General features: G+C 45.2%; 1 protein-coding gene and 1 long non-coding RNA gene across 3 annotated transcripts; one reads left to right on the top strand and one right to left on the bottom strand.

The window, feature by feature from the left end:
* Positions 1-253: 253 nt before the first annotated feature.
* Ccdc65 (coiled-coil domain containing 65) lies at positions 254-11799 on the bottom strand. 2 transcript variants are annotated; one of them, XM_003476063.5, is made up of 8 exons: positions 11614-11799; positions 10891-11058; positions 3585-3754; positions 2599-2737; positions 1974-2171; positions 1598-1816; positions 744-896; positions 254-657 (listed from the first exon to the last, which is right to left on the bottom strand). In XM_003476063.5, exons 1-8 carry the CDS (start codon positions 11743-11745, stop codon positions 340-342), a joined length of 1497 nt encoding a protein of 498 aa, XP_003476111.1. In that variant the 5' UTR covers positions 11746-11799; the 3' UTR covers positions 254-339. The 2 variants fall into 2 exon arrangements, with proteins under 2 accessions (XP_003476111.1, XP_023423419.1); XM_023567651.2 differs by lacking the exon at positions 1974-2171.
* LOC134477297 (uncharacterized) lies at positions 2040-15907 on the top strand. Its single transcript, XR_010049260.1, has 2 exons — positions 2040-2175; positions 9158-15907. It is a non-coding gene; the product is annotated as an uncharacterized LOC134477297 (long non-coding RNA).
* Positions 15908-25687: the final 9780 nt, after the last annotated feature.

Below are 25687 nucleotides of genomic sequence, written 5' to 3'. Positions count from 1 at the left end.
GCTCAGAAAAAAGACTTTCTGGACACGGCTCTAACCTAGGGTAATGCTGGAGGCCTAGACCTTTTCCCCTTGCTGTCCTGTCTCCCCAAGGACCTGGTCTACAGTCTGCCCATAGGATTTCTAGATCCTTATGGTGCCAGATCCATGCAGCCATGCTTCGCTGGGCATGAGCCTCCCAGTAGTTGCCTGGCTTTGCACCCTGGGACTGTGGTATTCCTAGTGTCTTCCAAATAGATTGCTCTGTCTAATGTGGTAAATTCTGTAACATTTTTAATAGCAAAGCATTTGGGTCACCCAAGAAACAAAATTTTGGGATTGGAAAAAGACTTCCTGCTTGCATCACAGGGTGTGGGAGATCACATGGGCTGCTTCAACAATGTTGTAAGTGGTTGGGGGTTGCCTGTTGCCTGACTGGGCCATTGGTGTGGGCAGGGGCTGAGGCAAGTTGCTCCGATGGTTGACTATGAACAGTGGATTGAGCTGGCTCAGAACTTCGTCACTCACTGAGATGCCATCCAAGTACTGCTTGAGCATCTCCCGCAGCTTCCTGTTGATCTCTAACAGCTGGGCTTGTCTGTGCTGGAGGCTTAGTTGTTCCAGTTTCACTTTATTGTACCTTTTCCAGAAATTCTCCATCCCTCTGTAGTCCGCCATCACCTAGGGGTTGAGGTAGAAGGAGAAGGTGTGCAGCAGGACTCTCTCTAGCAAATGCTACCACATTGCTGTCCTCCCCCAGCCTGTACCTGTGCAAGCTCTTTGGTCAGCTCTTCATCTCCTTCCTGCATTTCAGTCTCCTGCTCCTCAAGAGTCAAGACTGATGAGTAAAAAGGCAGCACTTTTTCTTCCTCGGTTTCAAATTTTCTACATATTTCAGCAAGTTTAAGAATCTTTTCACCCTGTTGAAAGCAGGTGAGAACAAATTAGGGAAGAGAGTGAGGAGAGACAGTGGAATCAAATCACCTACTTGAACCCAGGAAAGTTCATTCAATGGGTGCTAACAATAGTAAGTGTACCTAATGTGCAGTGCTTATCATGTGCCAAGCTCTGTCCTAGGTAATTCTGATTATAGAATTAACTCATTAATTATTATTTCACTTAAAGTAAGAGGAGAAATATAAATAAATAAAATGTAAGAGGGTGGAAGGAAAAAAGGCAATCTAAAGCGTCCACTTAGGTGGGAAGCAGGCAGCAGGAGAAAGCCCTCTACCTTTCCAGATCCCTTTCTCCTTGCACTGGTTTCCTTGGCGTTGTTCTGACTGCCCTCATGCCCTTATTTGTTTATTTATGTATTTATTCATTTATTGGTTCTGGAAATAAAGCCCAAGGTGTGCTCTACCACTGAGCTACATCCGTGCCCCCACCGCTACTTCTTTTTTGAGACTGTCTTGCTAAGTTTCCCTTTAAATTTTTTTTTTTTTTTTCGTTTTTATCGGTACCAGGGATTGAACTCTCGACCGCACACTTGCAAGGCAGGCACTTATGCCACTGAGCTAAATCCCCAGCCCCCATTCCCCTTTAAATTTGCAGTTGTCTTGCCTCAGTCTCCCTAGTGCTTGGGATTATAGCATGTGCCACCATGCCCACCTCCCTTGCTTACCTTATCAACAACCTTTTTCAGCGCCTTGAGAGTGGCATTACTTTCCCGGGTGAGTTTGACTAAGTTCTCCTGGGATATTTCCCGTGCCTGAGTTCTCTGGGCTTTAAGTTTTCGCAGCTGTATAAGGATCAAGTCCTTATCATTGCGGATATATTGGTTCTGATCTTCACTCTCGCGGCTGTGTAGCATGATCTTGCCTTTTAAAACAGCTATGGCCTCCTAGATGAACAGAAGAGATGGAGAATGGGACCAATGTGGGGCCAGAAGCAGAGGAGGGCATGAGACTGAAATCCGAGTGAGTCTCCTCCCCCTGGCCCAGAGACGGGTGATGAGACCTGGTCAGTTTGGAGCAGAATTTCAGGTGGACTGTGCTAACCTGTAATTTCTGTATTTTTTTCATCTGTGCTTCAATCTCTTTGGAACTCTTCTCATCCTTCACCTTCAGGGTCTCAAAGGCAATCCTCCTGTCCTCTGTGGCATCAGTGTAACTCTTGAGTGCGTCCTGGAACCTTCTCCACAGACCTTCTACTATATTCTCCAGTTGTAGTCGTAGAAAGTGCTTCTCTTCTAAATTCTAGGTAATGCCCCCAAATATTAAATGCTTAGAATAATGCTATCAGTGCTCTTCAGCTCCATGAACAACCTCATTCACTTGTTTCTGGTACTGGGGATAGAATACAGGGAGCCTTAAACTACATCCCCAGCCCTTCTTATTTTCTTTTTTATTTCGAAACAGGTTCTCACTAAATTGGCCAGGCTGGCCTTGAACTTGTGATCCTCCTGCCTCAGCCTCCTAGAGCGTGGAGATTACAAGTGTGCACCACCACCACACTGGCTTCTGACCAGTTTTCACAAAATTACAAAGAGCAGTGCAGACACCTGCAGTGGCACTGACTTCTATAGGCTGTGTTGGTTTCAGGGCTCTCCTTTGACTCTTGTATCCTCGAGCAATTTTTCTCTCACTTGTCTCCCAGTTCCTGCCCTGGACTCTCCCTCTGTACCTTGTTTTTGAGATCATCCCACAGGCTCTGGAACTCCAGCTTGCTTTCATACTCGGAGTCCATGTAGCTCTGCTCCATGGCCATGAAAACGTCTTGAAGGTAGCGAATCTCCTTCTCGTGCTGCTCAGTGATTGTCTTCCTGTTGGAGATAAGACACTGTCCCTGCTCCAGTGGTTGGAACATAATGGGCCAATAGTGATGGTTTGGGCAGCAGTAATAAAACTATGTGAATGGTACCAACTCCAAAGGACTGACAGAACAGAGCGAAGGAGGGCTCTGTTGTTTTAGGGCCAGAAGGAATGAATAAAATTATTATTTTTAGCCAGGTGTGGTGGCACATTCCTGTAATGCTAGCACGCAGGAAGCTAAGACAGGAGGATCGTGGCAAGTTCAAGACCAGCTGACACTACAAAGTGAGCCCACAGCCAGCCTGCATAGTGAGATCCTGTCTCAAAAAGACAAAAAAATTTTTTTTTCAGTATCAAGGCTCATGCACTGAGCTGTATTCCCAGCCTCTTCTTTTAATTTTTAAATTTTGAGGCATTGTTTTGTTGGTTTGCTAAATGTCCAGGCTAGGCTTGAACTTGTGATCCTCTTGCCTCAGCCTTCTAGAGTGTGGGAACTACAAGTGTGGCCACACTGGCCTTATTTTGATAGCTGAAGAGGTGATACATTCAGATTATACAGAAACTTACAAGTACAAATTCACTGCCCTGTCCACTGCCAACTAAGTAGGTTTGACAGGTGAAAATGGGTGGCAGAGGGACATAGATGGGCCTGTAGGAATGCAGGAAAGTGAGGCTGCAGGCTAAACCCAAGTTCATCTGGAAGAAACTCGGGCTCTGTTCTGCAGGGCTCAGGTCACAATCAAAGTGGGGTATGGGATGTCCCAGTCCTGGCCCCAGGCTTACAGGCAGCCCCTTCACATAGACTCTGGGTTCTCCCATGGATTCATTCTTCCCTCTTTTCTCACTGCCCTCCCATACCTTTCTGTCTCAAACTCTTTGGTTAGGGCCTCCAGCTCCATGGTGTAACTTTCTTCCAGGAGGCTAAGCCGGCGCCTCTGCAGGGCTAAGAGCTGGTCAACGTTGTGCAGATGACTGCGCAGGGCATGGGCGTACTGTTCCTCGGCCTCAGACAAGTCTTTAGCTAAAGACTGGGCGGGATCCATGCACGGTACAAAAAATAAAAATTAAAAAAAAATACTAGGCGGGAAGCAGACAGTTAAAATCTGGCCAAGTGGCATCTGTGTGAGAAAAGGAAAGTATATTCAGCTGGCTACTGGATGGCTGACAGCTCTTTCCCCTTAGGTTCTAATGCTGAGTCTCTGGCCTTGGGAGTGCTGGCTCTCCACTCACTCCACAGTGTGAAGCAAAAGTGCCACCAAGGTACCCCCTGAAAGCAGCCAGGGTCCTGTAGACAACAGACACTTACAGGATGAGCTACTGAGAGGAACCAGGGATTCTTGGAGAAATGGCTGCTTTGAGGAAGAAAATAAATCAAACCTAGTATTTCTTATTATATAAGATAGCCATCAAAAACCATATATCAGATTTGGGAACCAACCTGAAGTGGCTGACTGTGGAAGATTACATTTTGCAAACCACAGCAGTATCTTCCACCTGACAATTTTTGCAATATGATCTTGCCAGTCCCCTATCAAAAAGTAGTGACTCACAGCTGGGTGTGGTGGTGCATACCAGTAACCCCAACTACTCAGGAGGCTAAGACAGGATGAACACAAGTTCAAGGCCAGTCTGGTCAATTTAGAGAACCGTTGGGGAAGTAGCTCAGTGGTGGAGCATTTGCAGATATGCAAAGCCATGGATTCAGGATCAATCCCAAGCATCACACACATACACACACAGATACATGCATTTCTTTTTCCATCTCCTTGAATTTAGGTGGACCTTATAACTACTTAGATTAATAAAAAATGGTGGAAGCACCAGGCATGGTGGCACACATCTACTATCCCAGCACTCAGGAGGCTGAGGTAGAAGGATCACTGTGAGTCCAAGGCCAGCCTGGGCTACAAAGCAAGACCCTGTCTTTAAAAAAATGGTGGGAGTGGCACTGTGCCAGTTTCAAGAATCGCCATTATTGGACCTGAAATGCTTGTTCTTGGGATGCTCCTAAAAACCCAGTCATTGTGCTGTGAGAAGCCCAGCATCCGTGGTGGGGCCACATGAAAACAGTCAGCAATCCAGCTGCCAGCTAGCATCAGCTGCTAGCCATGGAGGACATCCAGCCCTATCAGGTCTAGGTGTCAGCCCCAGCTGACACCTGCCTGGAAACTGTTCTTGCCTGAGGGACCTCTGAGCTCAGTCTACCTATAGAACCAGGAAAGATAATAACTGTCATTTCAAGTCCTAATTTAAGAGTGGCTTGTTATGAAGCAATAGATAACTGGAATAGTTCCACTGCTCCTCCCCCTCAAAAGAAAATCTCAGTATCAGTAAAGATAAGAGCTGGCCATTATCATGCTTGTACCTGTAATCCCAGCACTTGTAAGGCTGAGGCAGGACGAATGTGAATTCAAGGCAGAAAGATTGTGAATTCACTGAGCGACACTGTGAGACTCTGTTAAAAAAAAAAAAAAATTGCACTGGCTTGAAAATTGAAAAACAGGGCTGGGGGTTTAGCTCAGCGGCATAAGCGCCTGCCTTGCAAGCAGGCAGTCGTGAGTTCGATCCCCGGTACCGATAAAAAGGAAAAAGACAAAAAGAAAAAGAAAAGAAAATTGAAAAACAGCAAGGCATGGTGGCACATTCCTGTAATTCCAGCACTCAGGAGGCTGAGGCAGGTGGATTGCCTTAGTTCAAGGCCAGCCTGGGCTACATAACCAAGGTGAGCCTGCACTACATAGAAAGATCCTATCTCCAAAAAAATTGAGGAATATTAAATATGTTTAGCTATGCGTTCATAAAGGTGCTCTTTAAAAAGTAACCAATTGCTTCTCCACCTTTTGGCTAAGATCAAGTGTAAAAAGTAACCATTGAGGATAGTAACCAATTCTTTTTTTTAAAATAGTAAATAAAAGGAAGAGAAAGAATCAATTCTTTATCTTGCCTTTCCTATATAAATGCTATCTCCAGCTAACTGAGTGGTAAATGAGGGAACTATTTTTTCATATTGGTATTTGAGCTAATACTTTTAAAATGACCAATATTGTTAGAAAATCAGCATCTTGAAACCTTCAGTTAATTAATAGATCATTAGTAGCTGCCAACACCACAAAGAGATAACTAAACATTACATGCCTCCTGATGGAATAATACAACTCCAGGCTTCTCAATCCAACTGCCAAAATACAGGAAACACAGAGAACAATGTAACATGTTCATCTACTATATAAATTAATACACAGCATTTTTAAAGAATAAAGAGTCAGGTACAGTGGTACATGCCTGTAGTCCAGCCCTCTGGGAAGCTGAGGCAGAAGGATCTCAAGTTTGAGCCCAGCCTGGGCAACTTAGTGACTTAATGAGACTCTGTCTCAAAATGAAAAAGGGCTGGAAATATAGCTTAATATGAGGGACCTGGTTCAATCCTCAGAATAATGCACACATGCACGTGCACACACACACACACACACACACACACACACACATTTAGACAGACAAATAGACAGATCTAGTTATTTATATTGTAAAATTGCCCAGGCTGAGCTTGAATTTGCAGTCTTCCTGCCTCAACCTCCCAGAAGATCAGGATTACAGATGTGTACCACCATGCTCAAGATGTATTATTAATGAAACATCAAGGGGCTGGGGATTTAGCTCAGCGGCATAAGCGCCTGCCTTGCAAGCAGGGAGTCGTGAGTTCGATCCCTGGTACCGATAAAAATGAAAAAGACCAAAAAAAGAAAGAAAAATCAAAATGCAGAACAGTGTGTAATACCATCACTTTTTTTAAAGGAGAAAAGGCTTAATTTGAGTCACATGTAATACCATCATTTCTGTGATGAAGTTTTACAAAATGAATTGTTGTAGGGGGCACTGTATGGCTGGAAGGCACTGGGAGGAGAAAAAATTTTCTCTAAATAACCCTTTTTATCTTTTGAATTTTGAATACGGTGAATGATTACTTTCAAAAAATAAAACAAATTAAAATTAAATGAAACAAAACAGCTCATTGAATGACCACGTGATCCAGGGATCTTGAACCTGTCTGCGCAGCCAGCTTTGGCCATGTAAGTTAGAATGAAACAGGTGCTGATCGTAGGAGACCCTTGACTTCCTCAGCAAATGTTTCCCAGATCCCTGCTGCGTACCTGCATTGTGTTGGGTGCTAAAGTTCTGAGAGGAAAAGACATACTCACTGCTCTCAAAGAAACTCACAGTCTAGTAGAGAAACTTTAAAATAAGCAGGAAATCACACAGCAACATGGAAGTTGCTATGAGAGTGATGATTTATTAAGTGACAGTGAGGTACAAAGGACTGTGTATCTACATCTGACTAGCAGCCCTGAGAAAAGCTTCACTGAAGAAATGTTATTTGTATCAGTCCTTAAAGAAGGAGTGAAAGTTTGCTAGGAGATAAGAGATAAAGAAAAGGGAATTCCCGGGAAAGAAAATAACTTGTACAAAGACACAGGTCAGAAACAAGACTGAGGCAGAGGCATAAAGATTCAAGTTCAAGGGGCTGGGGATTTAGCTCAGCAGCATAAGCACCTGCTTGGCAAGTGAGGTTGTGAGTTTGATTCCTGGTACGAAAAAAAAAAAAAAAGGATTCTAGCTAAAGGCCAGCCTGAGCAAGATAAGGAGACTGTATCAAAATAAAATAGAAGAGGCTGAGCTACATTTGTAGCTCAGTGGAACTGCACTTGTCTAGCATGCACACAGCCCGAGTCCAATCCAAGCACTGCAAACAAGGCAACCAAGAAAACCAAGACTGATGGCATGAAAAGTACAGGGGTCAGATCCTGAGGACTGTTATGTTCTGACCATGGAGCTTGGATTTTTTTCCTGAAAATGAGATGGGTCACTAAGGAGATTTAAGCAATAGAATGACAGGATTAGACTTCTGCTTTAGAAAGCTAATCCTGGCAATCACACAGGGAATCATCTGGCAGCAGCTGAGCATGAAAGCTGGAAGATAGCAAACCACTTCAGTCGTCCAGATGAGAGATGATGCCCAGGTCTCAACTACAGCAGGACAAGGGGGAAGGACAGCAGGGCAGGGCTCTGAAAAATACTCAAGGAAAACATCTGTTTAGGACTCAAGAACAGGGTCCAGAGATTCAGGCCAAAGTAAGATGATGTCCACACTTCTGGGTTGGATGACTTGGTGAATCTGGCTATCCAAATAGAAAAGTATAAGGAAAAGCTGGGCAGGCTGATACAGAAGGATTGTTGCAAGTTCAAGACCAGCCTGGGTTACAGAGTGAGATCAAGGCCAGCCTGAACTGCATAGTGAGACCCTGTCTCAAAAGGACCAAAAAAAAAAAAAAAAGTATTATTAAGCCCAGGTTCTAGAGAATGGGGCCATTTGAAGAAAGTCCAGTTGTGAGTCTACTGCAACAGGTGAAATAGACACCTCAGAAGCTTGAACTCAAAGATTTGGAAGTCAATAGAAAACTCCAGGCTGGTGTTACAATCTGGTATATAAATCTGAGACGACTGGATCGTCTGGGTCCTAAAAAAGAATTCTGGGACCTAGACAATTGGTTAAAGGCTGAGATGGACAGGCTCAGAGATCTGAGGACCACTGAAGCTCAAGGAATGGAGAGGAAGACAAACTCACAAAGAAGACCGGATGTGTGTGTTGGAGGCAAGAGATGCCAGACTGGTGCCCGGGAAGCCAAAGGGGAGTGTGGAGATGTGTGGTGTGATCTAAGGTGTCAGGGCCACAGGGAGCTCAGAGTAGAGGAGGAAAAATGATGAAAGGCAGCTGTAACTGTCTGGTGACCTTTTCCAGTGCAGTTTCCTAGAGTGGAGATCACGTGTTGTGGGATAAAGCATAAGTGGGAAGCAAAGAAGTTGAGAGCAACTAGTATTCACATATTTAATATGTGCAGTCTCAGTTATTCAGAAATGACCCTGAAAGTGCAGTGTGTGATTTACCTAAGACAAGGAGTATATGGGCAAACCCAGTCAACTGCTCTGCATCCCTTAAAGAATACCACTGACTCTTCTCATCAATTATCTGTTAATTCCCAATAGGGTCTGGAAAAAGCCACTTAAAAAACCATAAGGTCACTTGGTGCTATGGGGCATGCTTACAATCCCAGCACTTGGGAGGCTGAGTCAGGAGGACTACTGTGAGCTTGAGGCCAGTGTGGGCTACATAGCCAATTCAAGGCTGTCCTGAACTGCATAATGAGCCCCTGTCTCAATGAACAAACAGACAAACAAAGTGCTGGGGATGTTGCTCAGTGCTCCCTGGATTCAATTCCTAGTATCATACACACACACATGCTATAAGGTATAACTGCTAGAGTGAGGACTTCTGGTGTGTAAAGATGTTTTCAAATTTGATGACTCTTAATATGCATCTCCCTAAGTTTCCTTGGGTTCACTGTACCTTTTTTTTTTTTTTTCTTTTTTTTGCCAAGGCTTACACCATCAAGGAGAGACACATATTTTCTAGAAGAATAGCATGATGACAGCATCTATTCGCTGTTATTTTGGCATTTTTGTTTTGTTTTCTTTGAGATGGAAAAGATGGAGGAGGAGTCAGGAAACAGCTATAAAAAGTAGAATGAGGACTTCAGAAGAGGAGAGCAAAAAGTCAACAAGAAGCTAAGACCTCCTGGGAGTCGGCACCATGTGCAGACTGACTGAGGGAGAGCCAGACGCAGCCCCTTCCTGCTCCTGGGCACAGACGCAAGAAGAGCCAACGTCCCCTACCCCACTCCCCTGTAAGTGACCAGCTGATCCAGAGAAACACAGGCTGTGATGACAGCTAATGAGGTAAAATACAGCTTAACGCTCATAGTGTTCAGTGTTTCACTGACTGCAGGCCTAAAGTCCGATCATCTGTTCAGAGGATAACAATACACAATGTAGCATCTAGGGGATCTCCTTCTGAAGGTGGCAGCCATTGTTAATTCCCTATTATCTTGTTTTGAAATCCTGTATCAGGGCTGGGGATTTAGCTCAGTGGCATAAGCACCTGCCTTGTAAGCATGTGGTTGTGAGTTCAATCTCTAGTACTGACCAAAAAAAAAAAAAAATTCCGTATTATTCTTATTGTTTTGCTCAGTTAAGTTTTATTCTGTTTTATCTTGTTTGATTTTGTTGTATCTGATGGCATGGGCGGCTATTTCAAAGATGACACGGTATATTATGGTAGCCATTTTGGATTTACTATTATCTTGTTTTGAAGACCTGTATTGTTTTGTTTTTACTGTTTTGTTTTTATTGGCTCTATTCTGTTTATGTTTTGTTTGATTTTACTGGGCCTGAAGGTATGAGCAGCTATTTTAAAGACAACAAGAGGTATTATGGTAACCATTGTTGATTTCCTATTACCTTGTTTTGAAATCCTGTGTCACTTACACTCTCTTGTTTTTTGTGTTTTTTTTTTTGTTTTTTGTTTTTTTTGTCTTTTTCGTTTTTATCGGTACCAGGGATCGAACTCACGACTGCCTGCTTGCAAGGCAGGCGCTTATGCCGCTGAGCTAAATCCCCAGCCCTTACACTGTCTTGTTTTGATTGGCTTTACTGTTTGATTTTGCGTGGTTTTATTCTAAAATAAAATTTTAAAAAAGACAAAAAAAGTAGAATGAAATAAGGGTTACAATGAAATCCCTTAGAAGAAAGGCATGAAATCAAGAGCTTCCCAACAGCATAAACACAGCTGACTGAATTACCTAGGAATCCAAAATTGTTTAGTATGGATTTTCCCAACTCTTTTCATGATCAGCGAAGTTGAATCAAAGTGGCCAAACAAAAATTGGTCAAACAGTTTTGTTAGTATGAAGCGCAGAAGTGGGAGTCAAGCAACCCATGCTCTTATCTTGGCTCCCTTTATGATTAGCTATGTGATCTTGGGAAAGTCAGTTTCCCCTCTTGACCTGAGCCTTCTGACAGTGAAGTAAATGTGTGGCCCTAAATTGAATTCACTGAGTCATATTAACTCTGTCTTATACCTCAAGGAGAGTGTCTCTTGTAAAGGAGGAGAGCGAGAAACCAGAGCTCAGTATTCTAGTTTTCATTTCAGTGAAAATCAGTTCCCTAGCTTTGCCACAGACTGTGTCTCACGAGGGCTTCAAGACTGGCTGGTTAACGAAGTGACTAGGACCATTGTCTGAGGTGGAAGCGTTTCCCTGGGAAGAATGCCTACCTTGATGACATTGTCCTTGCAGTCCATCACTCGCTCAAAGGTTTGGCTGAGGATCTCGATGTCCTTGTGAAGTTCTCTGGTCTTGATTTCCCGGAGGACAGTTCTCCACTGCATGTTAATCTTATTAAGGTTCAGGGCACTGTTTTGTTCCTCCTTGGCCAGCTTGTCCTGTGAGAAGACATAAGCACATCTCCAGGAGGTCAATGCCCAGAGCCCTGGCCACGCAGTGTAAAGAACAAGATCGCTCTAAATTTGTAAAGTGACACTTTGCCACTAGTGTTTTCTGAGGACCTAAAGCTCATGAAGGTTAATACTCAGGAGTTCCTTTTTTTATTTGGCAGGACCTGGAGTAAGTCAGGAACATTGCCTGATGGCATTTTAGAGAGGGCAAGAGTGTGTTTCCTTCATGACAAAGCATCAGACCTGGATGTTGTTTACAGTTCCATCTCCAGGGAGAATATCAGAAGTCAAGATGGCTGACAGCACCTACTACCCTAGTTCTAGGGCTCAGTCGAGACATTAACCTCTATTCCATCTCTACCTCCATGCTTCACAAGGAACTGTCTAGCCTCCTAAACAAGACTGACAGAAACCTAAGTGTACCTGGGTCTCAGGATTTCCTGAGAAAGAAATGCTGGTATGAAAATGAGCCAGTCACAATGCCAGTGCCAGGCAGCGGCTAGTGCAGGGGGTTGGGCAGGTCAGTATGCAGAAGACTATCACCTTCAAGAACTGGCTGAGGAGCCTCTCCTTCTTCTTGGCCATCTCCTCCTCGGCCAGCAACTTCTGCTGAAACAGAAGCAGCTGCTCCTCATTGGGCAGGGACGTCATGGCATTCTTTCCTTTCTTAGGCATGGCTGGGTGAGGGATTGGATCTAGGCAAGGAGCCTTGGCTCACATTAGAAGGACAAAAGGAAAAGGCCCTGAAAAGATGCCTTCTGAAACTGCCTTCGGCCACTATCAAAGCAAGACCGTAGATCTCGCTCTGGGGCAACAGAGAGTGGAGCAATCCGCGAGATCCAGATCTCCAGTGGAAAGAAGCATCTTGTCTCCTAGCAACAAGGATCGCTTTGAAACGACCGGGTGAGAGGCTGGAAGAAGAGCCCTCGCGCGGAGCGCCCCCTGCCCGCTGGAGGACCGCGGTCAGTTTTTGTGAAAGGGTCCTTCCATCTATCAAAAATTAATTTTGGTTGGGTGCAGTGTTATGTGCCCGTAATCTTAGCTACGTGGGAGGCTGAGGCAAGAAGATTGCAAAACAAAAATAAAAAGGACTGGTGAGATAGCTCAGCTGTAGAATGCATGTGTGAGTTCCTGCGTTGGATCCCCAGCACCAGGAAAATGAAACAAAACAAAAATCATAATATCATTTTTTTCTTTTGAGATGGAATCTCAAAAGCCTAGCCTAGACTAACCTCGAATTAGCTACATAGTCCAGGCTAGCCTGGAAATCCCAGTAATCCTGCTTTAGCCTCTCAAATGCTGGGATTGCAAACATGTGCCACCACATCCTGCTCAAAAAAAAATTTTTTTTTTAAGATAGGATTTTGCTATGTAGTTCAGGATGGTTTTGAACTTACAACAATCCTTCTGCCTCAGCCTCCCAAATTGTGCACCACCATGCTTGCCTCAAAATTATTTTTAAATATGTAATCAAATGAACAAAATGTAATGCTCATATAGGCTTTTACAGAGAAACAGAACCAATAGAGAGAGAGAGAGTGCGTGTTTATTTGTTAGAGGGAATTTGCTCACATGATTTTGGATACTGAGAAGATCTCTAGTTGGCAAACTGGAGACTTAGGAGCACCCAGCCTGGAAGTGGGCCAGTTGAAGACCAAGAACAGCTGTTATTTCAGTCTGAGTCAGGCCAGAGAAAACTAAGGTTCCAACTCAAACCCGGTGCGCAGGGAGAATTCCCTCTTCCTCACCTTTCTCATCTACCCAGATCTTCAAAAACCAGGTGAAGTCCCCCAACAATAAGAGAATGGCTGCCTTACTCAATCTATGGACTCAAGTATTAATCTTACATAGAAACACCCTCCCCAGCACACACAGAACAATGTTTGATCACATGTGTAGGTACTCGTCACTTGGTCAAGGTGACACATAAAATTAACCACTCCCACGAGGTTAAGGCTTGAGGAGCGAGAGATTGAGCCCATTATATATAGTAAATTAGCAATTTAGCTAAACTCCATCTCAAAAAATAAAAAAGGATTGGAATTATAGCTCACTTGTGGAGGCTCTGGGTCAATCCCCAGTACCCCAAAAAAGGAAAAAGGAAGGAAGGAAGGAAGGAAGGAAGGAAGGAAGGAAGGAAGGAAGAATGAAAAAAAGAAAGAAAGAAAGAAAGAAAGAAAGACAGACCATCATAGGCCCACTCCTTGTCGACTTGGTACACTTCCTTAAGCCATATATAATCTCTAAATAAAGATAATATCAAGGCCTGGTATGGTGGCACATGCTTGTAATCACAGCACTCAAGAGGCTGAGGCAAGAGAATAGAACAAGGGCTAACCTACCCAGCAATAAATTATCTCAAAAAGCAAACAAATATGATAAGAATAAGGACATGGTTCTGTCTAATGTAATAGTTATCTTGCCAGGGGTTTAGATCAGTGGCACAAGTGCCTGCTTGGCTAGCATGAGGTCATAAATTCAGTGCCCAGTACCAAAATAATAATAATAATAATATAATTACCTTGTGTGCAATAAAGAAAAAACCAGTTTTTAAGTTGCTAGGTTGCCCAGTGCCCAGATTGGCCACACATGTATAATCCTCCTGCCTCGGCCTCTCAGAGTCCTGAGATTATAGGGAGGTGTAGCTGCGGCTATTGCTTCTAACACACACACACACACACACACACACACACACACACACACACACTTTTTTTATAGTGCTGGGAACCAGGTTCTCATGTTCTACCACTGAACGACCTCCCCCACTCCTCGACCCTCAGATTTTCCTTTTAGCCTGTTAGTTCAGATATATGAGGAGCCCAAGGTGGTCAGGCAACAGTCTCAGTTTCTAGTCCTGTGGACACATTGCTGTGTCATCAGTGAGACAGCGTCCAACTATGTAGTCAGCTTAGATTTGAACTCCCTATCCTGTCTCAGCTTCCTGAGTGCTGTGATCACAGACACACACCATTGTGGAGCTAAGACCTCTAGGTCTGCAAAGAATGAGATCAGGGGAACAGGGAACCAAAATTTTGCCAGTGTTTCATAAGACATAATAGTGAGTGGTGTCACTACCATCTCCAGCTCTTGATTTCTAGACCCGAGAGTCTTGGCTATGGGAGAAATGACACTGTAGATTAGAGACTGCTTCCAAGGGTGGGAAGCCGGCCTGAGCCTCGTGGGCATTGCCAACTTGCCAGCTCTGAGCTAAAGCCTGCGCTACTGTTTCCTCCAGTCAGACTGGTAAGGAGCAGGGTTGTGCCAGGTAACCTCAGGCCCTCGCCTCAGTCTGGCTGTTGTGAAGTGAACTCTTTGATCAGAGGTGAGGCCATGTGGAACACTGTGACACCCTGTAAATCCTGGATGGTAGTTTTGGCAGAAACATTATGAGTAGGGAACCCAAATCCGGATTTGCTCTTTTCCATGTTTATTTGCCATTTGGATGTCCTCTTTCATGGTGTATCTATTACAGTTTCTGTATATTTTTATTCTAGGTTGTATGTCTTTTATTGATTTGTAGTAGTTAATTTTACATTTTGGATAAAAGTCCTTTTATCAGTATATGTATTCCAAATTTCTTTTTCTAGCCTGTGACTTACCTTTTCACTTTCTTTTCTTTTTTCTTTCTTTATTTTTTATCGTTACCGGGGATCAAACTCACGACTGCCTGCTCTCAAGGCAGGTGCTTATGCCACTGAGCTAAATTCCCAGCTTCTTTTCTTTAAAAAAAAAAAATTTTAGGGGCTGGGGATTTAGCTGAGTGGCATAAATGCCTTCCTGGTAAGCATGAAGTTGTGAGTTTGATCCCCAGTACCAAAAAAAAAAATTTGTTTTTTTTTTTTTTTTTTAGTAAACAAAGGTGTGGTGGTGTACAGTTGTAATCCCAAGAGTTTTGGGAAGCTGAGGCAGGAGGATTATAAATTTGAGCCCAGTCTGGGCAATTTTTGAGACTCTTTCTCAAAATTAAGAAAAAGAAAAAACAAAAGTGCTGATGTAGTTTAGTGCCAGAGCCTTGAGTTCAATCCCCAGTACTGAAAAAATTATTAATTAAAAACATTTACTGGGTGTCGTGGTGTGCTTTGAACACTCAGGAAGCCAAGAGGAGAAGATGTGGAGCTCAAGGCTGCCTGGACTGCCTAATAATTTTGAGGACAGCCTGAACTACACAGCAAGACTCTATCTCAAGAAACAAACAACAGCCAGGCATAGTGGTACATACCTGTAATCCCAACACTTGGGAGGCTGAGGCAGAAGGATTGCAAGGCCAGCCGAACTACATAGAGAGACCCTGTCTCAAAAAGCCAAAAATAAATAAGAGAGAGAAAACAAAACAAATTCACATAACAATACTCAGTCTTTTCTTTTTGTTTTTTTCCTTTTCTTTTGCAATGCTGGATATTGAACCCAGGGTCTTGTATATGACAGGCAAGCACTCTACCACTGAGTTACAACCTCAAATTTTTTTTGTTTTTGTTTCTTGCATACTGTTCATTCTTTTTTCTTATTTTTAGTTTTTTGAGACAGGGTCTCACTATGTAGTACAAGCTGGATTTAACTCACGTCAGTATCCAGGCTGGCCTCGAACTCATGACCATCCGCCTGCCTCAGCATCCCAAATGCTAGAATTATGACACTTTTTTTTTAACCGTTTAAGAAGAAGCTGGGAAATAAGAACTAAGAAAGTAATAAAACCCAAAATGTGTAAATTTTGTTGTAAAAAAGAGAGGGGAAAAAAGTGCGCTAAAGGATACAACTGCAAGTGTGTTTAAGGGTGTTAAATAGCTGACCATATTAATGTTTTTGGTTGGATCATTGAATACAACTGTTTGCAGTCTCACTGTTTGAATGTCCACTTTGTATGCTTTGATACTGCGACTTGAGCAACTACCTGTAAGACGATAATGTGTAATCTATTAACTGGTGATTTCTTATTGTTTTGTTTTGTTTTGTTTTTTTGTAGTTCTGTATTACTTGTACCCTTACACCGCTTTGTTTTGTTTTGTTTTTTCTCTTTTTCCTTTTATATAAAATTTAAAAAAAAAGAAGAAGAAGAAGAAGAAGCTGGGAGTGCCTGGGGAGTTAGCTCAGCAGCATAAGCGCCTACCTTGCAAGTGCGTGGTCCCAAGTTCGATCCCTGGTACTGATAAAAAAAAAAAAAAAGAAGAAGAAGCTGGGCATGGTAACGCATGTTTATAATTCCATCACTCAGAAGGCTAAGACAGGAGGATCTCTATGAGTTTGAGGTCAGCGTGGGTCACCTGAATTATGTAGTGAGACCCTGTCTAAAAAAAAAAAAAAAAAAAAAAAAGATTATCCTAAAATCATGAAGATGATTTCCTACCTTTTGGTTTTTGTTTTTGTTATTTGAGACCAGGTCTCACTATGTAATTCAGGCTGGATTTGAACTCATTATATAACCCGAACTGACCTCCACTCATGGCGATTCTCTAGGTCAGCCTCTTGAGTGCTGGGATCCTACGCATGTGCCATCATGCCCAGCTTCCTTTGAGTTACTATATAAATTCATAAATCAGCTTTTCAATGGGGGATTGCAGTGATCTAGATAAGTTAAAATGAGAAAACTCTTTTTGTGTGTGTCTTCTAATTCATGAACATGTTATATCCCTCTATTTACTTACATCTCCCTTCATTTCTTTTGAAGTTTGGTATATATACTATTTCTGGTAGGGGTGTTTTTTGTTAAAATTATTCTTAGATATTTGGTGCCTTTATTCAACCTAAATGACGTCTTTTGAAGGGCTTTCTGTTTGTTGCTAACACAAAAATAAAGACCTTATCTCAAAACAAATAAAAAACAGTAGATTTATTGCAAAACAATCCCCATTTTAATAGCTAAATGATTTTAGTGTATTTGCAGAGTTGCGCAGCCATCCCCACAATCAATTTTAAAACATTTTCACTAACCCATAAGGAAGCTGCCAGCACTTCCCATTTGTGAGGTTATTTTTTTTTCTGGTTTTTTGAAACATAGATTCAGTTAAGAGTATTTGCTTCCATGATGGCCAATCCCAGACACCCATGTTTTGGGCTTAGCTCTTCACAGAAGACCTCACTCAGGGAAGCAGTGTCACAAGGTAGGTGCTGATAGGGCCACTGTGCCGGGCACAGGGATGCAGAGAGAGTTCATCAGTGTGCAGGGCAATCAACTCCTGTTCTACTGAGCCCTGCCTTTCAGCGCCAGGTCAGAGACAAGCTTTGAATAAACTTCTGTTCTGAATGTATCCTCATCTGCAAAGCAGGAAAGGAACCCCTCCCTGCTTTTCAGGATTGGGGTAGGAGAAATGGGACAGTGTCTGTGAAAGCTCTCTAAAACTGGAAGGGATGATGAACGCATTGTTGTTGGAGAGGCTGGCAACTTACCAGAGGAACTAATGGAAATAATAAGTAGAGATACAAAAGCATGTACAGCAACAGCTACACTTTGGAGCACTCATTATGTGCTAAGCGCTGAAGGAAGCGCTGGGTGTGCATTACCTCATGGGATTCCTAGAATAGCCCAGTGAAGTAAGTGCCGCTATTATTTTTATTTACAGATGAGAAAAGTGCTACTTAAAGGGGTTAACCTGAGGTCCCATGGTTCCTAAATGACAGCGTGAGGGGAGGAGTCGGGTGGACTGATGACCCATGAAGGCTTATGGCCTGTCAAGGAATCTGACCCTTTTCACAGGGTACTAGTCATTCAACAACCTTTATAAAGCACACCCCTCCACCTTGAGGGAACCCCCTGCCCATTTCTGTGACCGTTTTCCCTTTGGCTAATTCTGTATCTCTCTGCACCCCCTCCCTGAACTCCGGATTCTTATAGCTTCACAAATCAGGTCTGGGATGGATGCAGAGCTCCTGTTTCCATGGTGATGTAGGGAGGCTGGTACACCGCAGCCAAGTGTAGGCGATGCGGAGAATTGGCTCAGGATCCAAAGGTGTCGGCAGTAGCAGGACTCGGGGAAAAGAAATCGATAAGAGAGCCAAGCTTGAAAGACTGGACCTCCCTGGAGCTCCAGCAGAGCCTCCATCCACCCCCTCCTCGCCCCTGCCTCCTTAAAAGAATCCGGGAGCAGAAGGCAGCAGCTAGGAAACCAGCGCAGAGACCGCCAAAGCAGAAGTCTCCGACCCATCTTGAAGACAAAGCCTCATGGCCCAAGGGAAGATGCCGGGGGCGCACGACTCCTTGGCCTCGCTCCCTTTCCGCGGCCTGACCTGGACCTCGGTCCTGCAGCCCTTGGGCTCTCGAGGCCTGCGGAAGGGGAGCCGGCCAGTCAGCAGGGGGCACTGTTCCTAGTCAGTGCTGTTGCCAGATTCCTTCCTGCTGCCACCTTACTCCCTGCTTTCACCAGGGCCATTTTCAGCAGACTGGCTGCAAAGGCGCAGTAGGTGAATCTCAGGGCGGGAGCTGGGTTCAAGCAGGGGCTGGGAGCCAGGGACTGCGTGTCATAAGCAGTGGGCTGCGCAGAGGGGAGGGGTTCTTAGGGCCGCAGGGCCAGGGGTTGAAACGTGGATCACTTTAGCTTTCCTGGCAGAGGCTTCCTCTGAGATTATTCTTGACCCATTGAAAACATTAAGAACACACTAACTCTGAGGAGGAGCCTTCTTCATTCACCTATCCAATAACTGTTTATTGAGTATCAGTGATATATTCAGATGGACACATCCAATCAAAGCAAGTTTTTATGGAATGCCTACACTTTTGAGGGGATGTCTCATGTCTTTTGAACTTATGATAAAAATATAGACTACCCCCTGGAAATAATACACTATAGCGCAAACATTATCACACGATTTCAGTAGCCTCATGAATCCCCAGAACCTCATAGACTCCAAACATAAGCCCCTCCCCTTTGTGTATACGTGTGTGTGTGTGTGTGTGTGTGTGTGTGTGTGTGTGTAACCCAGAGTCTCACAAATGCGAGGCAAATGCTGTACCATTAAGCTGCACCCAGAGGCCTTCCCTAACTGTGCTGTACTGGTGCGGTGCTGAGCAGCAAATTAGGTAAAGGTGACCTGCCCTGATCAAGCTTTACAGAGCAGCGGAAAGCACAGACTACTTAGAGAAGCTACATATAGGGAACCAGTGAGAAAATGCAAGTGGTGGGAAACTCCACAGGAGGGCCGCCTACCTACCCATCCAGGACCCCAAACACAAGGCTTCCTGGAGGAAGTGATGGGGAATTGGGTCCTGAAGGAGCCAGGAGAGGACCTGAGGAGGAGCGGGCATTCTGGGTAGGGAGAAAAGCACTGGTGAAGGCCCTGGCGAGAGAACGGCAAATCCGGAGCTCAGTAGCAGGCCCAGTGGCTGTGTGCAGAGAAGCCAGGAGGAGGCGCAGTGGGAATGAGGCTGGAGGTGAGCGCAGTAGCGCTGGGATGCAGCGGAGGGAAGGAGACAGTTACAGCCCTTCTAGGACACGGCCAGAAAGCCGGCGGTTATGGTGTAAAGCAGAGGTTCCAAGTGGGGAATGACTGTTGTATGGTCTGAGACCATTTGGGCAGAGCATGAAACTCATGATTAGTGGGGAGTAGGACCAGAGCCCAGGAAGTAGGGCTCCTGGTGGGAGGTGGGTCTTGAGCATTCAGTGTCCAGGAAACTCCGCTAGCAAACTCAGCTAGAAGGAAGAGAGACAGAGAGCCAGCTGATCACACATGGATTTCACCACAGCCTACGCTTAGGGACATCTTTCCTTCAGGGACTGAGGACCAGCTGGGGGTGAGCCCAGTTCTGCCCATTTTCTTTTCTTTTCTTTTAAGGTTTTTTTTTTTTTTTTTTTTTGTCTTTTTCTTTTTTATCGGTACCACGGATCAAACTCACGACTGCCTGCTTGCAAGGTAGGCTCTTATGCCGCTGAGCTAAATCCCCAGCCTCTTTTCTTTTCTTTGAAACAAAGTTTCTCTATTAATTCAGGTTGGCCTTGAACTGAGGGCAGTCATCCTTCAGGATTACAGGTATATGCCATCACATCCAGCTCTGCCCACTTTTTAAAGTACCAGCATTATGGCCCAAGGCAGCCTTGAACAGAAAAGTGGATTTTCAGAGGCAGCAGCAGACTGTGGACCCTGGCCCCCTAGTGAGAACCTAAGGAATGGGACTAGGAGAGGGTAGGATGAGAAAGGGAGAAAGGGAGGCATTTATTTGTTGCCAGTGGTTCAGTTTATTTCACAAACACCTGCCAAGCAAGCACTGTCCTAAACCCATGATAAATATTAACTCATAACACTTCTAAGAGATAGGCATGGTCATCAGTCTTATTTATGGATGATAAACTGAGACATGGAGCAGTAAAGCAACTTGGCGAGTGAGTCAGGAAGGCTGGCCTCAGAGTCTGTGCTCTTCACCTGTAAACTATGCTACCTCTTAAGAGAGAAGTGGTTTCAAGAGTTAAAAACTGAGCCTGGCCTCCTATAAAGCAGAGGTAAGGCTTTCCTTATCCCACCTCCCAGATTGCTAATGAGTTCCAGGGAGCACTGACTGCTAGTGAAGCCTGGGGACATTGGGCAGAGCTGTGGGTATGCTGAGTCCTTGGCACTTCATTCAGTGGAGCTGCTGACCAGGGCTAAGGGTCAGGACTGGAAAGGGGCATCTTGTTTAGAGATAAGGTCAAGCAGGTGCTTGTCTGTTACCCTACCAACTGAGGGAGCTGAGGCAGGGGGGTTGCCTGTTCCAGGGATGCATAAGAAACTTAGCAAGACCCTGTCTCAAAACAAAAAAGATCAGGGATATAGCTCAGTGGTAGAATGGCCTAGTTCAGTTTCCAGTACCACAATAGAGTGCAGTTGAGAGAGAGGGCCAGAATGTTTTTGGCAACACAGAGACTCCCACAGAAGCCTCTAAGCTGTAGCCCTCTCTCTGTGGTCCATAGTTTCTCTTGACTCTTCCTTTACTGAGAATTTTCCAATCACATTGCATTTCTGCAGCCCAGGACCTGCTTTCTTGCCTTTGCCTCTATCAGAACACCCCTTTCCCATGCTCATGCACCTTCCTTGGCCTCTAGAAGAGGCTTCTCAGATCCTGAGAATGAGATCTCCTCTGAGAGCCCCTGTTACTACCTTTAAAGTCTGTGTCACCATTACAAGTTTGTCCTCTGTCATATTTATTTGTTTCCTACCTGGCTGTCCTATTTGGCAGCAAACTCCAGGAGGGCAAGGAACCTCTCTTTATTCCTGGCTTAATCTGGATCACTTGACTAAGTGGGTACAAGAATTTTAGAGGGCTCTGTGAGGTCCCCCATCCAGCACTGTTTTCTGTCTCCTGGGAAGCAGTCATCTTCCTTCTCGGATACTCTCAGTAGCAGAGAACTTACTGCTTCACCCAGAGGCCAGGCCCATTTTAAAAGGGGTTTTAATAGAAAGCTGTTCCTTTGCTGAAGAAACCTCCAGTGCCCTGCTCCTCTAAGCACCGGTCGGCTTTCCTGCCTTCCCTTGCTTACCTCGCCCTCAGCCTTCCAGGCACCACCCGAGCAGCTTTTTCAGCTCTGAAGGTTGGTTTCTTAGCCTTCCTCTACCCTGGTCTGACTGTGCAAGAAATGCTCCCTTGGATTAGCACTCATATTTATATTTTATTTTCTCTCCCAAACGCCAGCACTGCAGGGGATGGAAAATAAAGCCACTGGGTGAGGGAGCAGGGGGAGCAAAAAGTGAGGAAAGAAAGCATTTTCTCTGGCACTGTGGACCCAGAATGTATGTCTCTAGGAAACAGTGTTATTAATGATCGCTGGGACCCCAGGCTTGCCCTGAACTAGGTGTACACTGCCAGCTGAGTTCTAAGTTAAGGGGTCTTTCTGGACCCATTTAATGCTTTTTTTCCCCACTGTGGGAAAAATGTGTTTTGGTTCCAAACAACCAACTTATACACAAACCCTTTAAATAACCAGCTTATAAATTAGGCACTGCTTCTGTAGAAGTATTTAGGTAACACCGAGTGGGAGAATGAAGGTGTAAGAACAGAGTGGGCTTGCTCAGAAAAGTTTCCAAGAAGATTTTGAAACGAAGATAAGATAAAGAGGAAGAGTCAGACAATCCTAAGTTAAATCCCAGCTCTGCCACTTGCTGGCTGGAGCTCTGGCCTGAGGAACCCAAATCCCCTTAAATGCCACTCTCTCATAAAAGATTAATTTCTTTTCTCTCTCTCTCTCTTCCTTCCTTCCTTCCTTCTTTCCTTCCTTTCCTTCTTTCTTTCTCCTTCCTTTCTTCCTTTTTTTTTTTTTTTTGAGGTAGGGTCTTGTTATGTTATAGTCGGCCTGGTCTCAAACTCACAGTACTCCTCCTGCCGCAGCCTGCCAACTGCTGGGGTTACAGACATGCACCATCACACCTGTCCTCTTAATTTCTGCCACCCAGAATTGTAGGGGAGGTAGGTGACAGGCTATATTGCCTTCAGCACAGTGCCAAGCACAAACATTGGTATTGTCATCTTTCTAAAAGGGGTCTTTCCTCCCCACATGACGTAACACACCCATGACCCACGGAATTCTCCGAAACAGGGACGTGGCACTCCCAGAATGGATTTTCAACCTCATTAAAGAGAAGACAGCCCTTGGCCTTCCCAAAAGAGACACTCCAGATGATGGAGACCAAAGGGACTCCCAAGCAGAGGCAGAGGACCAAGGAGCTGTGGGAGCTGAGAGTTCCCGAGGACTGGAGTTTATATAGAGGTGCATGTCTGTCGCACGTGGATTCTGTGTGTGCAGAGTCACTGTGTTTGTGGCCTATCCTTGGTGCTCTGGAGATCTTCCCTCCTCCTCTTGGCTCCATTACTCAGCAGTCCTGGGCCTTATCACTGAACTGTCTACCCTCTGGCCTCTTCCCTTTGTTTACCAACTTGGCTGGCTTTCTCCTCTGGCAACAAAGGAGGTGTTCAGTTCCTGGCTCCAGCTACCCCACCCCCTGCCTCCCCCTTTCCAGGAGGCTTGCCTGGCTTGACAGACCCTTTGATTCTCAGAGGCTCCTTCCCACACTCGCACTAGAGGAGAGGCGGGGCTCTTTGGTTGGCACCCCCTCTTTCTCACCGGCTGGCCCTCATCCCTGTCCCCAGTGAGGCCCCTGAAGCTTTACTTGTCTAGGCTGGAGACAGCTCCTCTCTCCATTGTCTGGCCAGGATTTGGAAGCTCTTGTTTCCATAGTAACTCCTGGGCATTTAATTAAGGGAGGAGGCCATCATCTCTCCTAGGCTGGGCAGTTCCAAATCTCACCAGAAAAGGATACCCTGAGGGGGCGAGGGAAAAGTGTCGTCCTCCTGCACAGCACAGCACAACACAATTCAGGCTTTTCCCAGAGTCCAGTATGGTTTTTCTGCCCACCCCTGCCACCTGCCACTGTATCCCTGCCCACCCTGGGTCAGGGTGGGGGACTCATACCCAGCCCAGGAGAAAGCTCAGGGCCTGGCCTGCAAAGTGGGGGCTGTGGAGGCCGTAGACCCCCTCCTGACAGAGTTGCTTTGCTTAGTAGACTGTGTATGGGGCATAAAGGTGGGAAATAAGGTCTGCTATCTACTTTCCTTACAGTAAAATGGGTTAAAGGGCTCTTTGAAACCCTTAAAGTTAAATATAAATGTGTATTAGTTGATTATCATTTTTTTCCTGGATAGTGGATAAACAGCTTTCATCAAACCCTTCAAAGGGATTGCAGTTCCAGCAGGGCCCTACACGACCTGATGCCGTGCCTGTGCCTCAGCCATAAGGGGACAGTACTGCTCCACAGCACTTGTGAAGGATTCTTGTGGTGGGGGCAGCTATCGCTGCCAAGAATGGGCTCCAGGGGGACCCCACACCTTCCCACCCCACACCCACAGCCTAAGCTTTCAAGCTGGCCCCTGGCTCCCTGCCCTGCCCAGGTTGCTGGAAATCACGCCCTCTGATGGGAAGACAGGCTTCAAGAGCCATGTGTCGTCACGGGGTGGAATTTCCAAGCTCAGGTCACAGTTATCCCAGTTCCTGAAATTCCTGTCTCAAATTTCTCTGCTGTTGCAGTAACCACTTTTCCCCTTTTCTGGTTAGAAGGGTGTGTGTGTGTGTGTGTGTGTGTGTGTGTGTGTGTGTGTATCCTTTTCTCTATATTTTTAGACTTGAACAAAATAAACACAATAAACACGGTTCACACCCCAGCACCTCCCTGACCCTTTGGCTCTCCACAGGCGTGGGTGCCAGGGCACTTCTTGCCCTGACCATTCTCTAACCCTGCCCCCACCATACTTTCTTACCTCTGCTGAGAATTTCCAGACTTACTGACCACCTCCCATCCCTCTGCTCCCTGCGCCAAGTCCTGAATTGTGTTGCTTCTAAAGCTGTCTAGAACTTGCATGGCTGGGAGTTTTTTTTAATCCTTTACCTCTCCTAGAAGCTCCTTCACTGGGCCATTTTTTCCCACTCTAGTGGCTTTTGGCTTCTTCCATTGTGACAGTACCCTGATTCATAGGAGACATGGTATCAAATGAATCTAGGACCCTTTGCCCCACCAGTTATGCTCTGGTGTTGTCATCAGTAAAAGAGTACTGAACAAATACAGTTGTAGACAGTTTTAAATGAAGACATAGGAAAAGAGTACTTAGCACAGCTCCTTGCAGAAGCAAAGGCTGAAAGAATGGAATGCTGCTGGGCATGGCAATGCATACTTGTAATTCCTGCATTTGCAAGGCTGAGACAGGAGGATTGCTATGAGACCAGCTTGAGTTACAGTGAGTTAAAAACCAGCCTGAATCTCAGTGAGACCTTGTCTCAAAATGAAACAAAAGGAATAAAAGTTCGGCTGTGAGTTCAAGGCTAGCCTGTCCTACATAGAAAGACCTCTGTCAAAAAAAAGAAGGGGAGGCTGGGGATTTAGCTCAGTGGCAAAAGCGCCTGCCTTGCAAGCAGGCAGTCGTGAGTTCGATCCCTGATACCGATTAAAAAAAAAGAAGAAGAAGAAGAAAGAAAGAACATAGTTCAGTGGTAAAGTGCTTGGTATACTTGAAGCCTGGGTTTGATTTCTAGTACCACAAGAAAGAGAAAAAAGTAAAGTGTGGTAGTGACTCCTGCTAGTATTCCCAGTTACACAGGAGGCTGAGGCAAGAAGATCACAAATTTGGGGCCACCATGGGCAATTTAACAACAGCCTGTCTCAATTTGTTTAAAAAATGGACTGAGGATGTAGTTCAGTGGCAGAAGGTTTGCCTGGTTTTTCTGAGGTCCTGGGTTCAAGCCTCAGTACTGCCAAAAAAAGAAAGAAAGAAAAGAGAAAGTTTAGGGCTCTCTGTAGCAATTCTGCTTGCTGTCCTTCAGGGGCTTTCTGAGAGGGGTGGAGAGACTGAGGCTGGCCACTAGAAGATTATCCCAGCTGTGGACGTGGCCTTGGCTCTAGAAGCCTAAAGTCCTTGCTGGGGGACTGGCTCCTGCAGGTCATGGCCCCTCCAGCAGGTGGTTGTCAAGGTCACAAGTCTGGAAGTGGTAGACCTGGAACCAAACCCCAGCCTGCTGAATGCAGGGCCTGCCAGCCCCTGTGCTCAGAGACCAGGAGCCCAGAGGGTCAGAGGGAAGGCAGGCCAGCTGGGAACTCCGGGTTTGCTTCAGATTCCCAGCCCGCTGGAAGGCTTCCTGGAGACGTGCTGGAAAGACATGAGGTAATGTAGTTGCCATTT

The sequence above is a fragment of the Cavia porcellus genome, unplaced genomic scaffold (assembly GCF_034190915.1).
Source record: "Cavia porcellus strain 051 isolate PalLab524CR breed Dunkin Hartley unplaced genomic scaffold, mCavPor4.1 scaffold_8, whole genome shotgun sequence".
NCBI lineage: Eukaryota > Metazoa > Chordata > Mammalia > Rodentia > Caviidae > Cavia > Cavia porcellus.
Note: the sequence above shows the minus strand (reverse complement) of the source record. Positions and strands in the feature narration are given on the sequence as shown.

What these genes read in the sequence shown, in the direction of transcription:
- Ccdc65 (XM_003476063.5), bottom strand. Translation starts at nt 11,745, where the DNA reads ATGCCTAAGAAAGGAAAGAATGCCATGACGTCCCTGCCCAATGAGGAG. An exon ending in AAAGAGTTTGAGACAGAAAG is followed by an intron (nt 2,738 to 3,584) that starts GTATGGGAGGGC and finishes TATCTCCAACAG; the next exon opens with GAAGACAATCACTGAGCAGC. An exon ending in TGAAAAAGGTTGTTGATAAG is followed by an intron (nt 897 to 1,597) that starts GTAAGCAAGGGA and finishes TGCTTTCAACAG; the next exon opens with GGTGAAAAGATTCTTAAACT.